This window comes from Geospiza fortis, unplaced genomic scaffold (genome assembly GCF_000277835.1).
Source record: "Geospiza fortis unplaced genomic scaffold, GeoFor_1.0 scaffold173, whole genome shotgun sequence".
Classification (NCBI taxonomy): domain Eukaryota; kingdom Metazoa; phylum Chordata; class Aves; order Passeriformes; family Thraupidae; genus Geospiza; species Geospiza fortis.
The window spans coordinates 376,079-393,831 of NW_005054334.1; the positions used below are offsets into that span (position 1 = coordinate 376,079).

The 17,753-nt window shown below is 41.6% G+C and overlaps 1 protein-coding gene across 1 annotated transcript in view; it reads left to right on the top strand.

The window, feature by feature from the left end:
* The first annotated feature begins 5,191 nt into the window (after nucleotides 1–5,191).
* TCP11L2 (t-complex 11 like 2) overlaps nucleotides 5,192–17,753 on the top strand; it is a 15,371-nt gene continuing 2,809 nt past the window's right edge. The window contains 10 exon segments of the mRNA XM_005421791.2: nucleotides 5,192–5,263; nucleotides 7,834–7,958; nucleotides 9,885–10,058; nucleotides 11,310–11,445; nucleotides 11,683–11,803; nucleotides 12,534–12,754; nucleotides 13,634–13,770; nucleotides 14,777–14,964; nucleotides 16,321–16,502; nucleotides 17,221–17,393. Coding sequence (XP_005421848.1) covers nucleotides 9,923–10,058; nucleotides 11,310–11,445; nucleotides 11,683–11,803; nucleotides 12,534–12,754; nucleotides 13,634–13,770; nucleotides 14,777–14,964; nucleotides 16,321–16,502; nucleotides 17,221–17,393 — 1,294 coding nt within the window. The 5' untranslated portion in view covers nucleotides 5,192–5,263; nucleotides 7,834–7,958; nucleotides 9,885–9,922.

A 17,753-nucleotide genomic window follows, 5' to 3' on the forward strand; every position in this document is an offset into this window, starting at 1 on the left:
GAAGCCCCCGCCCAGCGTCGCGATGACAGCCCCTCTCCCGACCGGCTGTCGAGCGGAGGGAGCGCTCGGAGAGCTTTCCGCCCCCGTAGGCCCCCGCGCCGGGCGTCCCCCAACACAGACCGGTCCTTCTGCCAGTTTTTGGCCCCCCTCGTAGTTTTGGTGGTAGAACGCAGCGAAATTCTGCCTCATGCAACTTCTGTTTTGATTGCTTGTGATTTTGGCTGGAATACCCGCAGCAAGCTCCGGAATGACTGAGACAAAGGTGTGGAGAGAAAGTTATTTTCTCCATCTGCAACTCCTTTCCCCAGCCCGTTTCTAGTGCCTGTAGAGCTTTGACTTGACATCGGGCTGGTCCCGGGGGACCCAACAGCTGCTGCCCTGGCTGGCAGGAGTGCTCCAGGCCCCAGACAAGCCCCTCTCAGGTCATGGACAGTTTTGTCCGAGATGGACAGACCGAGAGCTCAGCACCGAGTCTGCCCGCAGAACTTTTCCGCTCCGAGCATACTTCTTTGCCTCCCCACCACAACACAAGCCTGCTGCCTTCAACTTCCCCACGGAGCGAGTCCCAGCACAGGACGGGAAAGGAAATGCTGAGCAGGCCTTGCCTGTGCCACAGGCTCCAGCTGGAGCTTGAGGCACTGAATGTATCTGTTTCTCTATTTGATTACAGCAAGAAATTAAATTTTGTCTTGGAAGTAGTTTTCTTTCCTTGGTCTTTCCTTTGATTACAGTATATTCTTCCTTTACATATATATATATATATACACATAAAAAATAAATTTTATGTTGAGTGTTAGTTAGAAACAGTGGATCATAAAGTCATCTGGATCACAGCCCCTGATGTCAATCTGTCAAATACAGTTCCACCTCTGCTAAGGCTTAGGATGAACTGAACTGTTTAGTCTATAGATGATGTTCTAGTAACTACTAGTATGGGTGATAAGAGGAGAATTTATAGTGAATTGTCTCCGACATTTTGTTATCACAATTCTGTCAAATGCACAGACCTGAGAGGATGTTGGTGTGACTGCAAGTTATGAGCACCACAACAGAAGTTACTGCCCTGACCCTAGCAAGTAACAGAGAGCTTCCACGGGGTCAGGAGGTTGTCTTAAATATATATCAGAGGTGGCAGGTGAGGAACCCTCTGAATAATCTGTCTTCCTCAATACAATGAGAGTAGAAATCTTCAGCAGCAAACAAAGCACCCTGGGAAAGCTACAACAGCAATTTCCACTGTGAACATCTAGCCACAGCCTGAGTTCTCTCACACTTTATGAGAAGGGGATATCAGATTTCTATTTAGTAAAGGCCTAGAAAAGCTAGGATTTGTAGCAGTACCCCAAGACCCAGGATTTTAGTTCTGAAGCCATTTAGTTCAGCGTTTACTATAAGAACTGAGCCATATGGACTTTGCCAAAGAGAATAATCAAGAGGATCATCAATGTTAAGTATCAAGGGATGTAAATCTGTTTCAGGGAGTAAGGTAGCATAGGTAACTGTCGCTATTTCTGCTTCTCTTGCTTGGTAGTGACAAGGAAAATGTTAGCAATGTACTACCTAAAGATTTTTCTCACCATGGAACCAATTCAAACTATTTCTGACCAAGAGTACCATTCTACAAATAGCTTTTTGTTTTATTTGACACTGTGGGTCAAACTCTTATTTCCTTTGTACAGCAAGACCAATTACTAGTGCTGAGGGGAGTATGCATTAGGAATTTGCTGAGTTGGTAAAGTTGCTAGATACTGCAGACTGGTGTGTTTGGGGAAGCTATTGACGTACCATTTTCTCTCAGAAATGTCAATATTCTGCTTTGCCTTTGAAGACAAATACTTCAGTGGGGAGAAGTAGCTACGCTATTTGCCTCTCACAAGACTTATTTCTCCTTGGAATATAGGAAAACTCCACAGAAGAACAAGCTGAGAAAACATCCTTACACCTGCCTTGTATTCTTTCTGTCTTGATGTTGAGCCTATTATCAAATCTGGGCCTGATGATCTCAGTCAACCCAAAGTCTTAACATCCATCTGTTAGCACTAAAGCAAATCTGCCTGGCTCAGTTATTAGAATTAGGGAAAAATGTCTTGTGACTTTAAGTTATGTTCTTAACTTAGTTGTCATAAGCCCTGGCATAAACTATAGCATGCCTTGCCCTTTCCCTTTCCTCCCACACTAACTATGAGTTAGCCACATACTGGGACATTTCTGACCCATAGGGCCAAATGCAGCTGCACATCTTATCCACTCAGTAGCTGCCTTGCTGTTTGCTGGATAAAGCAGAGCATTAATTATAGGCTTTACTGTCTTTGACAGTTTTACTGGTAACAGTAAGGAAGGTTATGAGCCAACTTGCTGCAAAGAGTGAGCACAAACTAGTCCTTAATTTCAATTAACAGTGTTTCTGTAGTGAAAGGCCAAGAGTTAAAGTCAACTTGAGACACTAGTCAAAATTCCAAATGTGTACCTTTGTATGGTTTAACTCCATCCAGGAAATAAGCACCACAGTTACTCTCTCTCACCCCACATCCCCAGTGGGATGAGAGGGAGAATCAGAAGGGTAAAAGTGAGAAAACTTGTGGGTTGAGATAAAGTAAATTTAATAACTGAAAAAAATTAAAATAATATTAAATTGTTATCAAAATTAAAATAACAAAGGGGTAAACAAAAGCCAAGAAAGACAATTGAAGCAAATGAAAACAAGTTCTCACGAACAACTGACTGATGGCCAGCCAGTCCTCAAGCTGTGCCCCTGCACCAGCCTTCTCTTATTGCTGACCATGATGCCTTATGGAATGTAATATCCCTTGGATCAGTGGGGTCAGATGTCCTAGCTGTGTTCTCTCCCAACTTCTTGTGCACCTTCCTCCTGGCCGCTGAGGTGGGGTGAGACGCAGAAAAGGCTTTGACTCAGCGTAAGCACTGCTCACCAGTAACTAAAGCATCCATGTGTTATCAACACAGTTTTCAAAACAAATCCAAAACACAGCCCCTTGCCAGCTACTAGGAAGAAAATTAACTCTATCCCAGCCAAATCCGGGACATACATGCATATGCTATATAAGACACAAGGACATTGATCTTGTTAATTGAGCAGAAGAAATTTAAAGGCAGTAAAATTATTTTTCTGGCTGACATTGAGGACACCAGAAAGTGAGAAAAGAGTATCATTTCTCTGTGGAGAAAATCTCTCCAGTAGGTAATCTACTTCAAGATCCATATAGTGGCCTATAGCTTCAGTGCCTCTGGATCAGGAAAGAATTGAAACCAAAAAGAAGGGGAAGTGCTGAGTACTGCAGTGTCTAACTTATTCTTGGCTTCTGGACCAGAATCTCAAAGCATGTCCTTGGTGCCTCAGCTATATATGACAGATGTACATCTCTGATATGGCAGATTAGATAGATAGATAGATGATAGATAGACAGATAGATAAGATAAACAGATAGGTAGAGCAAAATATGCACTTAAGAATGGGCTCCAAAACAGCTGGTGGGCTTGTGAGAGAATGACACTGCTATAGCTGAAAAAAAAATTGTTTTAAAGCCATTCCTTTCTGGAATCCCATCTCTTACTCCATGATTTAGGTGGACATTCTTTTAGGCTGAGATACTTTTCCCCCTGACGTTATCTTTCATATCAGTATTTAGAAGCTACTTCACTTGGTGAGGCTGACCCCTTTCCCTCCCTGTGCAAGCTAGGCCACTGAGCAGCACAGGTTTCCACAAATCCAGTCCACAGAGACACAAAACAGACCCTGAATCACTGGAATCACTGCCCCTGGTGTTTTTGCAAGTACTCTTTGTGCAGTTTTAGCTGGTTAATAAATAAAAGGTGTCAGCGGCCATAACAGCAAAAACTCGTGTTTTCCCCATATTTCAGGGGGTCTCTAAGCAAAAATTGATGTAAAAAATAATAGTAAATTACATCCTTGGAAGTCATAACAGTTCTGTACAAAGTAGCCCATCTGTATATTATCACAGTCTTCTACAAAGCCCTTTTGAACCTCTTTCAGACTGTCATTGCCATGTAACACGCCCAAAGTGGGGCAAAGTAGTGCAAATGCAGTTGTCTAAAACATTGTCTTCTTTATAGAAGCTACCTGATTAGGCTGTTGGACTTAATCCCATTTAATGTCTCTGAAGGCCAGGCTGACAGGTGCTCTGCATCGCTGCAAGCAAGCGCTCCCTCTCCAGCCAGGCACTTGGCACTTGTGTAGCCAAACATTGTTCCCTGCTTCAAGCCCTTGATATTATAGCAGAGGTTACTAGGACCTACAGTGGGCTTTGGTCTACCCGAATACAGCATCTGTTTGTTCTGTGTAGTTCACCACGTGTGCTAAAGGTTACCTGCAGGAAGGGGAGCTCTGTCTTCATGATGGGCAAGGCTAGTGTGTTAGTGAGCTCTTGCCTCAGAGATGTTTTGCCCTCCGTACTTCCTGATGGGTGAGGCAGTGGTGGCACGTAGCTTCTGTGACAGGAAGAGGTGATGACCCTGACAGGTACTGCTGGCCCAGTGGGTGCGTAAAGCTGCCAGTGCACGTGCTCAATACAGCAATAAGCAAAGCATTTATAATGATAGTGCTGCACTGCTCCGTGCTACGTTCCTCAGTGGACGCTCAGCAAGCCTCCGGACACCACAGCCGTGAGCGAGATGGGTGACTAAACTCAGCACGCGGCCGAGTGGCTCCCTTGGAGCCACGGTGGCGAGGGTGGCAGTGGGGAGCCAAGATGGCGCCTGGTGGGGCGCCACACTACTCCCCCATCGATAGGGTAAGGAAACGAGGGCAGAACGTAGTTATAGCTCCCTTTGCAGCGCAGTGCACAAAGGCGGGCACACGCCGCCTGAGGCGCGGCCCCATTCCCCCGCACGCCCGGGCTCTGCAGGGTCGATGTTCCTTCCGTAAACACCGCCCGGCCCATCCCCCTGCCTACCCCCCGCACGCCGGCACGGCCCACTGCCAGCGCGGGGGAGTCCGTCGAAGCATCTTCCCGTGTCGCCGCATATTTCCCCAAGCTTAGTGCCCGGTCGCAGGCAGAATGAGGAGCTACGGCTAGTTTCTACTGGCCTAAGCGGAGGCTGGCCCAGGCGCCTTGGATAACTCGCCGCTGGCAGGCAGGAAAAGATGACGCACCTCCCCGCTTCCACCGTCAGAAATGGACGTGCCCGAGGAAGACACTAATAGTCCGGGCTAGGTCTTTAAATCTTAAGGGGGGGAGTTGTGTGCGGCCTTGGCGAGCGCTGTGTAGGACGGCGAGGGGCGGCGGTGAGTGACTGGCTGGGGACAGCAAGGCAGGGCTGCTCCGGCCGGCGGAGCTGACACGCGGCGGGGTGTCCGGGCACGCTGGGCGGGCGATGAGTCGCGGGGTGAGTCCGGGACAGTGCTGGCTCGGGGCTGGCCCCCCCCCAGTTCTCTCCTTGCCCCATGTCTCCTGGGCTTTCGGCATCCCTTAATGTCCGCCGGGACGATCCGCCCCGACGGGCGCAGCCGCAGGGTCTCCCCGTGCAGCCCTGGTCACCAGGGCAGGGGCACCTCGAGACCTCCCCGGGGCATGGGGGCTGGGGCGCTTAGGGGTGGGTGCCCGGGTTCGCCTTCTCTGGGGCTGACAGGGAGTGTTCTCTCCTTGCTTCTCCCCCGTACTCCCTCCCCCCGGACCTGTCCTTGGAAACACTATTTGTTTTGGTCGGAGGGTGCCAAACTCCTGCCTTTGCTAAGTGTTAAAAACATGGGGCCGGGGGAGGAGACAGGCAGAGTAACAGATGGAGGAAGAGGAGGAGCCGCCGGCTTCCCTCGGTGTGGCTCCCCCCGCGGGGGAGGGCAGCAGGCAGGCCGGCCCCTGGTCCCGTCCCCGACCTGTCCGGGCGGAGGTCACTCCCGCGGGCAACGCTCGGGGCACTCGGCCGCAGTTCAGTCTCGCCAATACAGTTTTTTGAGCCTTCACGGAGAGACGTATCTCTTCCAAGAGCTGTGAAACTAGAAAAAGCTAAAGGGGAGAAATGTCGGCTGTAAACTCTGAAAAATGAGGCAGGAGGAAATGCAAGTAACTCCTAACAAAGGCTCTTTTCTGTTCTTGTGTGGTGAGTGCTGACAGAGGTGGAGTCAGTGAAAGGGAAACTCTAGACCAAATGAGATTCAGTCGGTGCCAGCTTGAAGATAGTAAGAATGTGAACCCAGCAGAATAAACAAAGTTAAGACTTTCATAGTGGTAAAACTGGACAGAGCACTCATAAGTCTCTGTGTCCTTGCACACTTCCTTTGAACAAAGCAGGACTGTGGAAAACCTTTGCTTGAAGATGGTATCTGAAGAAAATACCCAACTGTGAAATTGTCTTCCTCCCTCCTCCCCCCAGGTGCTTCGTAAAATAACTTCTAAAGCAAAGCTACAGAAATAAAAAGTGTGTTTGTGTCTTCTAAAACTAACCTGATCTTGCAGTCTTGATAAGTTCTAAATGAAGAATCTAGTTGGGTGATGCAGTAACCGATTAAGAACAAGATGCCTTTAAGCATCTGCAGTTTTGTATTAATTTTCTTTTTACTAAAAAGAATAATCCTCACCTGTCTAAATAGCAGAAATGTGAGAATTTATTTCTTCATTGTTAAATTAGTTGTAATCTTGGGGTTGGTACATGCAGAAGATACTTTTAGCTTGGTCTTCCAAAGAGTTTATCCTTAAAAAACCCCACAGTATGGTACTGATTGAAAGAAAGCAAATGGTGTGATGGTGTCCAGCCTAATATAAATATAAATGTGGGTAGTCTTTAATGTAGCAGAATAAAGCAGGTTGTAACCTCAGGCTGATCTTTTAATAGAACAGTTGGGATATTAATATGTGCATTAAAACAACAGCCTAATATGTAATACTTTATAAGCAAATTTTAAAAAACCCAAGATGGTATTGCTTATCCAAGATGGTGAGTTAAAAAGAGATCTTGCAAGGCTGAAGGGCTTTCTGACATATTTTTATCTGACTGTTATATACAAATTTAAAGTTCTAAATGAACTTGGCCATTAGTTATTAATGAGAACTTCTGTGCTATCTACAAAAACATAAGGAAAACCAGCTCTTCCAGTGTATGCTATAAAGCAAAGACTGAGTGACTCAGTTGTCTATTGTTGTAAGTACTTAGAAATGCCATTTTTGGTTTGTACTTACCTTTCATATGCTCAATGACTGTATTTTTGCCTAAGTGTTTTAGATGGCCCGTGCAGGTTCTGCTTGTATATTAATGTACATTCAGTTTCATGTGTTTTATCTTTAAAACGTAGAATTTAGCAATAATGTTCTGAATCTGCAGACTACACCCACTCTTACTTCCTATTGTGCTTGAAGCATTCTACTAGGAAATGTATTTAGTGTGGCAAAAGATTGCAGTGTTTTTTTGTGTGTCACCTCCTGTTGCAGTGTTGAAACTTCTTACTGAAGCCTTCTGAAGCACCCTACTGACAGCTCTGCTGTCTGTATATGTGCATATATTGTGGGAGCAGGTATGGTCTTGATACATCAAAATGCATGTGGATCTTTGAAATGCAACTATGTGCATTGATCCTTTGCTGGGAGTAGTGCTGAAGGACTTAATGTATGTGGGCTTCTAATTCTACCTTAACCACTTGATCTTGGAAATCAAGGTGGGGTGGAAAATGGCAGTGCTGACTTGCCATCATGGCTGGTTTAGTACTTCTGTCAGAAGAACTTTGCAAAGCTAAGTGTTTATTAACACTGTCATACCTAGAGGTAAGCGGAAATTCATGAAATGATGATGTGTAAATTGTGTGAGGGTATTTGGGGTTTTAATGGTCATTTACCTTCTTCCATGTTCTTAACACCTGAACTGAAGCAGTAGACACACCGTGAATTGCTCACAGTCCGCAAGCAATTTGCAAGACTTTGGGCCACTACACTGCGAACAACATTAATCAAATCTTTTGATGGACCACATCCTGCAACATTAATCTTTTGGAGGTTAGTTATTTGTATGGAAATAAAGGGGTGATATACAAGATTAAAGCCTGGAAATACAGTGTTCTTATATTGATTTAAAAAAATTAGTTGGAGGGTAATAAAAGCTTTGCAGGCTCTGTACAGTGTTGCTGTATTTAAGTGAGCAGTTCAACATGAAGAACCTCAAGTATGTTCTATAACTAATTTGTCGCAACTAGTTTTTGATTTTCATTAACTTTGAGATCTGTAACACAGATTTTAATTGAAGAAATATTTTGTTTCTTCTCTAGCATTAACTAGTGACCCATTTCTAATTGTAACTTAAATACAATTTCCAAGCCAAAATATCAGTGCGTAGCGTTTTTTAGGTTCTCTTGCAACTCTGTCTTGTTTACCCAATACTGTTTTAAATATTTGCTTGTTAGAAATTATAAAATTGCTGTTCTAATAAGAGTTATGATGCTTAGGATCACTGGTAATGTTGCAAGTTCTGAATGCATGACCTTTGCGTTCTAGTCAAGTGTCTCTCACTGGCTCCTCCAGTACTGTGATAAACTGTTAGCTGTGTTCTTGCTAATGGGAGCAATTCTTTTCACAAAAAAAACCTACGTAAAGTATGACATAAATAAGGTGGTCAAGTGCGTCCTCTTCCCTCTTGGGAGAGGAGGAAGAGTAAACACATGCTTAAGAAATGTTAATCATTTCAATTAACAGGGGGGTGCTCATCAGTGTAGTAGCTCATCAAATTATAAAGGCCTATTCAGGATGAGTTGGTACCCAAACAGTCAAATGCTTTAAGCTGTAGCTAGGTGCCAGTATAAAGAAATCTTAATTTTCACTACCTTTTGTCTATCCCAGGACACCACAATATGTTGATTCACATAAGTACAGACAAAGTTGCTTTTATTGCTAAAAGTGTCTTTTTTCCAAATTCCGCAGTTGCAAAGTGTGGTGTTCCCTGCCTACTGAGATTGATGTGATTTAATAATAAATGAAGTTATCTATTAAATTTGCTGATGGAAATAATTGCTGCCTGTGTCACTTCATGAAGTCCACTACAGAATGCTTCATGGTCATAATCAGAGATGGACTGCTACTTTTGGTATCTGGGCCAAATTCCTTTGGTAGTAATTACAGCTGACTTCCAGATTCTCATTTTAATATTATTATGAACATATTTTTCACTTCCTCTCATGCAGTTGTTAATCATCTGTATCACACTGTGCAGCTGTCCACATTTTCTGCAATTGCAGATTATCTGCCTGGGAGGCAGTTTCTTTACATAGACAGAAACACTATGAAGCACAACACTTGTTAGAGGACGTTGTTGTCTCTGCTAAATAGAATGTTAGAGGCTCAGAGTTGCCGTTTGACTTAAACCAGAAAACCTATCCACCCACCCTCACCCCTAGGAGGACTGGTTTTTGGGTCTGTGCCATTGTTGATCTGATTCTGAGCACAGACCCACCTAAAGGCCAGACTTTCAGCTTCACCCTGTCAGAAATGTAATATTCTGAATTACTTGCCTGTTCTCTGCCTTCAACTTCTGTGTTTGCCTCACAGTCGTTACACTCAGTGCAGTCTGTTTGTGGAAGGAAACTCATTGCTAAACACCACTTCGTGAGGTCAGGTGGGGGATGGTGACATCATGAAATGCCTTTATAGACATTGAAAACTACCAAAACTCTTGCAACAAGTAGCTTCAAGTGTTCCTGTGGGTAGTCTTACATTTTTTTAAATATGACCGATTTAGGGACTGTCTCCCACAGATTCATTAAGGTATGAAACAGCTGAAGGCACAAAGCTTTCTTACAGAACAGGTATAGTTTGTTGATAACTATATGATTCTGCTTGATCTTCATTCACAATATAATGATCAGTAGCTGACTTTTGAGAAACAAACAAAAGTAAGTGCTGGTTTTATGGGTATTGTGTTTGTCTTTCCAGGTCTTGTTTACTGTGTTAACAAGGTAAAGGGATTCAGAATGCCTCTCAGTGATGACCAGAACAGTGACTCAGATTCTTCACGGCTCTCAGAAAGCACAGTTTCTTCCAGTGACACAGAATATTCCAGGCAGAGCTTTAACAGTGATTCTTCAAGCAAACCCAGCTCCCCAGCGTGTAAGCCTGTTTCAGCCTCACCTGCATTGTGCATGGACCAATAAGGCTAACTTACCTTGTTTCTCTTTGCTGTCATGGGTAGAACCTGGGATTCTGAATCTGTTTAAGAGTATTAACAGAGAGGCATGGCTTTCTCTTTGCTGTGAAGCAGTGCATCTCCTGTGTATGGAACACCAGCAGCAACTGTATCCATGGGGGTCTCCCTGTGCTCTCCTTCCCTTCAGAAAGTGTAAGAAAAGTGTGTCACCATGGTCTTCCTAACCTTGACATTTGTAGCAGCCTCCCACTCAACCAGATATGCTTTTGTGCAAAGGGTGGGTTTCTTCTGTTTGATCCCTGCACTTAAAAATTATTTCTGTAACTTACAGATTTGTAATACCATACCAAGTTACATGTAATTATCTTGAATTCACATTTTTCTTTCATAAATACTAGAATCAAACAGAAAACACACATTTGCACAAGGAGGATAATTTGAGTAATGGTAAATAAAACCTTGGTTATAATGTGGTTTCTCTGTATCTGTAAGCATTTGCAGACCATGCTTACTTCTTATATGTATGTAAATTAAGTCTTATATTAAAACAAGCTTATTAGTGGAACTGCAGTTGGCAGCTGGCTCTTTGTCTTTCTTTGTTACCAGCCTTCCAAATACTAAATTAAATTATAGAATTTAAGGATTTAGAAACTTTGGGAATTTGCTCTTGTTTTCCAGTGTAGAGTTTGTTTTGTCATTGCTGCTAGCTCCTAAAAAAATGAGTATAACTTAATTCCACAGCAGACTGAAGATCTGCTGATTTTAAGTGGGGGGGGGTTTGCGAGTCAGTAACTCAGGAGCATTTTCAACAGGCAATATAGCCATTTTGCTGGGAATTATAGTGGACATCTAGTATCTCTTACTGCCCGTGCTTTTGGTTGGGTGGCTTTGACAGAACAGTTAGTAGGAAATCTGTGAAATGCAAGATTCTGTTTTAAAGGCAAAAAAAATCTTAATTCAGATGTGGAAATATGAAAATGCTCCTCAAAATGCTTTGAGGCTTGTGTGGTATTTCCCCACAAACACACACACCCCTGATAAGCTGGGAGTTTCCTGAGTTAGTGTTTTAGGAAGATATAAAGACTTGGTAATCTTGGGTCACTTCTAGAGTACTGGAGTCCAACTAGCAAGTAGTAAAATTTCTAGGTTTTAGTATATTCAAATGCACTTATCAGCTATAGATATTTAGCTTGAATTGATCTTGTTTGTTCCAGCAGCTAGCCCTCCCAAGGTCATCACATTTGATGAACTGATGGCAGCTACAAGAAATCTGTCAAACTGGACTCTAGCTCATGAAATTGCTGTAAATGCAAATTTTTGCATAAAACATGAAGACTACCCACAAAACAGGTAAGAGCTTGAATTTTGCAAGAAGTAGCGCTGGTATTGGAAAGAGAGGAGAAACAAATGGAGCAATCTAGACTGTGTTTTGGGACCTGATGATCCCTCATCCAAGAAAGATGTGGTTGCAGGGCATAGTATTTGGGGAGGTGTGTTTCCCAACAAGTGATCAGTCTCATCTGAAACAGTTACAAGGATGGAAGCTAGTTGTGAGTCTTCTCAGTATCTAATTGACTTACTCCACAGCTTTGCAGGCACAGTGAAACAAATTGTACACAAGGCATTTTGGGATCATTTGGAATCAGAACTGAATGAAGATCCTCCAGAATACAAACATGCTATCAAGCTCTTTGAGGAAATTAAGGAGGTAATGTTCTTCTTTCTCTGTATTGATTTGTCAGCTTAGCTTTAAGAGTCCCTTAGTTCACCAAAGGGTCTGCTTAACTTAGCTGAGTCAACACCTTCAGGCTTTCCTTTTATAATATGAAGCCATGATTATTCAGAACTGAAAATAGATGTCCAATTGTAGTATATTTATATTAACCAGGAATATGGCCGCAGACAAACAGTGGCATGTTCGGTCAGCTTTCACTGCACAGTGATCAGTTGAAAGTCATCTCTTTTCCCAAAGCTTCACATCTCTACTAGCCTGTTTGCAGAACCATACTGTGAGCTTAGGGCATGAACAACAGTATAAACATGATTGGACCTGTCCACTTAAGCTTCATTGTTTGATTATCGCACAGGTGAGCATACAAACCTTCAATCCTGGCACAACACTAAGTCATTTAGAACTTTAAGTTAGTAAATGTTTGTTTTACAGGGTAGCCTCCTAGCTTTTGAACAGGTCTAGTTGTTGACTTGCTTTTTGTTTTATTGGTTTGAGCATTTTTGCAGAACTGTACTGGCTTGGTTTTTTTTTTCCAAACCGTTCTTTTATCCCCACAACCTTTGATAATGTTCAGTCTTAAAATGTCTGGTTATAATCTGTCAGCTATATACACCTGACATGAATATTAAAATTTTACTCAAGTGTGCTTACTAAATTGTTTGGTCTTTATTGATAAGCTTTTTCTTTTTTCCTCCCTGTAATTTAGATTCTTCTTTCTTTCCTGACTCCTGGAGCAAACAGGATTCACAATCAAATTTGTGAAGTTCTTGACACGGATCTTATAAGACAGCAGGCAGAGCACAATGCTGTTGATATTCCTGGGCTAGCTAACTATGTCATCAACACTATGGGAAAGTTATGTGCTCCAATAAGAGACAATGACATAAAACAGTTAAAAGCAACTGACAATATCGTAGAGTTACTGAGGTTGGTATTTGAGTGTGGTTTTTGGAGAAAAAAACACCTCTCTGAAAGGGTAGTAGACAGTGGAAGGTGGGGGGCTGGGTAAAGGAAGTCTAAAGTTGTGTCAGTTTGCATAACACCTGTTCTTAAACTATAGGAGAACTTCCCGAAGCATTAAAGAGGAGGAGCTCTGACACACTGACCAGATTGTGTATCTCACTTTGTAATGAAATGAGTAGGATACCTAGATGAAACTAGGCAGCTCTGAATATCTAAACCAACAACTCTTGCAATAATCTCTGTTTCAGTAACTCTTTTTCTGTCTTGTTCATTCTTACAAAATGTAAACAGCGCACTTGTACTGTTTCTTCTTGAAGAGTTAATTGCATGGTTCTTCTGGAAGGCCAAACTTTGGATTTATAGGCTCTTTAGTTAAGATCTTATCACTTGAACTTGGGTAAAACATTTGCATAACAGGGCAGAAAACAGTGCTCCTGAGGTACGCTGAAATATTAAGACTAAATGGTAGTTGTTCTACTGTGTATGTATATGGGGATCAAAACAATTGTGTCAGAAGGATTGTTTCTCTTAATGCAGTCAGTGACCAAAAAGTTAAAATCTGTTAATTTTGGCTAAAATATACCAATTCACGTAGTTTTTGAAAAACTTACAGGGCTGTAGCATTTAGTGATGCTACATCAGTTCTGGTTTTTTTAACTTAGGCCAAGCCTTATCTTCAAGAATTCCAGATGATAGGTAATATATTTGTTACTCTGAAGTGCCAGTGAAGGCCTTCACTTCTCCAGAATTGAAATTAAAGTGATAATGTTCATGTGCTTCACGTGTGCTGATGAAAATCAATAGATTAAATTAAACTGTGAAATTTTAAATTCTTCTTTTCAGACAAATATTCCATGTTTTGGACCTGATGAAAGTGGACATGGCAAATTACACAATTAAAAGCCTTAGACCATACCTCTGGCATAACTTGGTGGACTATGAAAGAACAAAATTCCAGGAAATTCTTGAAGAAACACCAAGTATGTACCACGCTATATTAAATTTAAACTTTTCTTTGAAAAGAAGCCTATTTAAATACATGCTGTGAAAATTCTACAGGTTGCAGTTAATTTAGATGAAAACTTCAATTTCTTGTCTGTATGTAAGTAATGGGAAAAATTTTTAACAAGCAAGCTATCACTGAATGGTTGCTTAACTTGCCATCAAGTTTTTCTGTCTGTAATCTGAGGCACTTTCAGACAAACTTATATTTGCTGAATTGCATGGTGTCTGTAAAACAAACCAAGTGGTGACTCTTGCTGTCTGGATGCAGAAGCCCTCCATAAGATGAGCCTTTTCTTTTTTGTGTGCAACTGTTCAGTTGTTAGTGTGAAGTAAGCATGTAAAACCAGTTAGTGCACCTGAAAGCTGGAAGGGGTAAGATCTATTTTTTAATAAACAAAAGGCAGGCTCTGAACAAAATTTCTTAGATGGTGCAAAGTCAACTTGATCCACTATTACATGTTTTGTGTGATTTGGTTAAACAGTGTTCAGAAATACATCCTCCAAGAAGAATAAGTAAGCATGCTAACATCTGGGTCTTCTAAAATGGGAGCTCCGAGCCACTGATAGGGCCTGCAGTGTTCATTTATGCAGCCTGAGAAGAAGTCTACCAGAACAAATCAAACGTTTCAATCTTCCTTCTCCTGCACCTTTTAGTCTTACGTCCTATCTGATAAGTGGTTTCTCTGAAAAAGGAAAAGCAATCCTTTGGGAACTCAAACTTTGAGACTTCTATTACCTAAAAATCTTGTCTGAGGTCTTAACAATTTGTGGCTGGGTTTGTACAAACCAGGTAGAATTTAAAGGTGACCAGTGGAAGATGATCAGTGGAAGAAAGGGAGAGAATTACCGTTTGTGAAGACTCAGCTATGTTTAAGTCTTCAGAAGCTGAATTCTCTTCTGTATACAAATCTTCTTTTTCCTCAAGGTAGTGCTTATTTTGATGAAGGCATGCAGTAAATCTGTGCTATTTACAATGCTTAGGTGCCCTGAATCTCACAACAGAATGGATAAAGGAATCAATAGAAGATGAATTGTCATCTATTTCTGATGAGTCTTCATCATGCCCTGGTGCTGATAGTAGTTCAAAACCAATTATTAGTCCTACACTGGTGCTAAACAATGGCTACTTGAAACTGTTACAGTGGGATTATTGCAAAACAATTCCAGAGGTAAGAAATATATTTTGGTGTCTTCAGATTACCAGCTATATGAAATCATTAGTGTGATACAGTAAACCTGCTATTGATGACAGTAAGTGAATACTCTTTTGCACTCCTTAAATTTCTGCACAGCAAATCTTAAATTTGGAGATTATATTCTAGTCCAGATTCTGAAATTTGAGATGGGCAAGTCAACAACCGGAAAAGAACAAGGTAAAGGTTGTTCTCCCTCTTTCAGTCATAGCTCACCAGCTCCACCCTAAGAGCAGTCTTGGCTGTGGTCAAAGGCTGGGCCTTGTATTGACAGTACTTTGCTTTCTCTGTCTTTAAAAGAATTGATTGTAGCGCTCTGTTTTCCTAACAGCAGCAAGAATTAGTGGGATTGCTCTTCAGAACAGAGTCAGTAAAAAACTTGAGTTCTCTAAAGTAGATATTCTTCCTTTCAGTGTAAACTATTGCTTCAAGACTTAGTGTTCAGTTTCTCCCTCCAATTCCTGATTACTGACCTCTTCAACTTTCCTTAAAGCCAGTGGGAAATTTTTCAGCAGTCAGGGCTAACATTTGCATTTCCAGAGAGGGCCTTAGCTACATGTAGGATGGCCTGGCAGAGAACTTGTTAAATACATGGGGATGCTCTTGGTGTTCTCAGTCAGTGGACAGAAGGGAAACCACTTCCTTACCTTTCTGTGAGCAGTTTTGAGTAAGATCTACATACAGATGTCCTCTGGTAGATCTAGCTTGCCATACTATGAAATTGCTACTAACTGCAGTTGGATGTTAATGCCCCTGTGCTGCTCAGGATGAACTCTTTGTAACGTAAAACGAACTCCAGCTACATCTTGCTGTGGAGATTACTTATGCTCTTGGTATGATCAGCTGGCTTTTGCCTGGAGTGGGTTATGTATCACTTGCAGAACCAGCTCATGTGGTTGAATTGGTGGTTGTCAAGCACAGTTGTTCATTATTATCCATCAGTTACAAATCTTGGCATTTTTTCAAAAGACACCCAAATCCAGAAGACTGTTCTGTCTGTAACTTGGTCATTACAATGTCTTCTGGGTCCTCTCAGCATTCCATGTTGTGGGCTGAATTGTTGGTTACAGATTTGTCAGCAGGGATGAGGAATAAGGTGCAATGTCCTCAGTTTCCTCATTACTTTTCTTCCTGCCACAGGTTTACTTCTGGTACTTGTACAAAATGACACTTTATACTGTACTACACTGCATATTTAGGGTATTTCAGTTGCTGTCTCCTCTGGGTTTGCATATTTGTGATTAAAAATAGTAGTGCTTCATGACTACATCCTAGATCTCTTTCCTAGATCTTCTCCTTATTCCTAAATTAGTATTATTGTTTCAATTCTAGACTCTAATAACAGATGAAGTTCGTCTTCAGGAGTTGAGAGAAAAGCTCAATCAATTAAAAGTCATAGCTTGTGTTTCTCTCATAACAAACAACATGGTGGGTGCAGTAATTGTAGATGTGCCTGATTTCACTGATCAGCTGAAAAGGATCTCCCTTCCTCTTCTTGAAGGCATGAATAAGAAGTAAGGCCTTTTTTTTACTCTTTTTTTGATGGTAAATAATTGGAAACAATTCTAGTGTCATAGCTGGTGCTTGTTATTAATAGGAAGGTACCAAATTTGAATCATTTATATATTTCCTTTATGATACAAGGCCACTATATGTTAGACAAGTGTTTTCAAAGGTAGATTTTAATAAAATCTTAGTCTTGATGTTAGTGTACAAATTTTGGAACCTAGTATTAAATTTCATTCATATACTCCTAATACTGGGGAGACTGTGGCAGTACATTCACTAAATCCTCTTGGGAGTTGCTTCAGACTTGTTGTAGGTAGTTCAAGTTACTTGGCTGCCTATTTCTTTGGCTTCTTGTGCTACAGGCAAGTCTGATGTATGTGACTGTCTTTTAAAAGAGTTTTCCACTCCGTTTTTTCTCATGAAATGCTATGCACGTGGCCCAGAAAAACACCTAGGCACAAGGATAAAGTGAACTGGTGTCACTGCTGCACACGTGAAAGTACTTTTCCCATTTGGATCACAACTAGGTCCCTATTTTATCTTCCACATAGGAATTCTCCTGTATATGTACTTTTACATAAATCTGCAGCAAAAGATGAAAACTTTTCAAAATTCTCATTGCAGAGACCAGGTTGAAAATAAAAGGTAAAGGAGACAAATAAGGGCACTTTACGACCTATGCTACAGAAACTTCAGAATTTAATGCTTTTCTCCTTCTTGCAGAAGTTTTGACTTGAAGGAGGCTCTGAATGCTATTGGCGTCCAGATTTGCAGCATAGTGAACAAGTCTCTAAGTGAAAGAGGTCTTCCCACTCTTAGTGAAGAAATGCAGAGTAATTTAATGGGTCAAATCGCTCATATTGTTGAGAAGAATAATCCTGTCTGTTCCTTGATTGGTTAGTAAGAGACTACTTAATTGTCGTATTGTATGTGTCTGTTTATAAACTTACTGGCAGCAAGCTTAATCAGCTGTCTCATTATCTTCGAAAAGTATTTTCTTACTGCAGTAAGCTACTGGCTCAACTAAGACTAAGGATATGGTGTTTACTTGGAAATGGTGTTCTGGGTATGTTGCAGAGCATGGTTAGTCACAGCTGGAAATAATTGTAAAAGTGCATGTAGAGACAAGCCTAGGCAGCCTAATATTTTGGAGAAGAATTTAGATAAAATGAGTGTTTAGTCTTCTTTCTGTCCATTCTGGGTTTAAACATACTGTTTAGGAAACTTATAGTATTGTTTTCCCACCCCAAAACAAT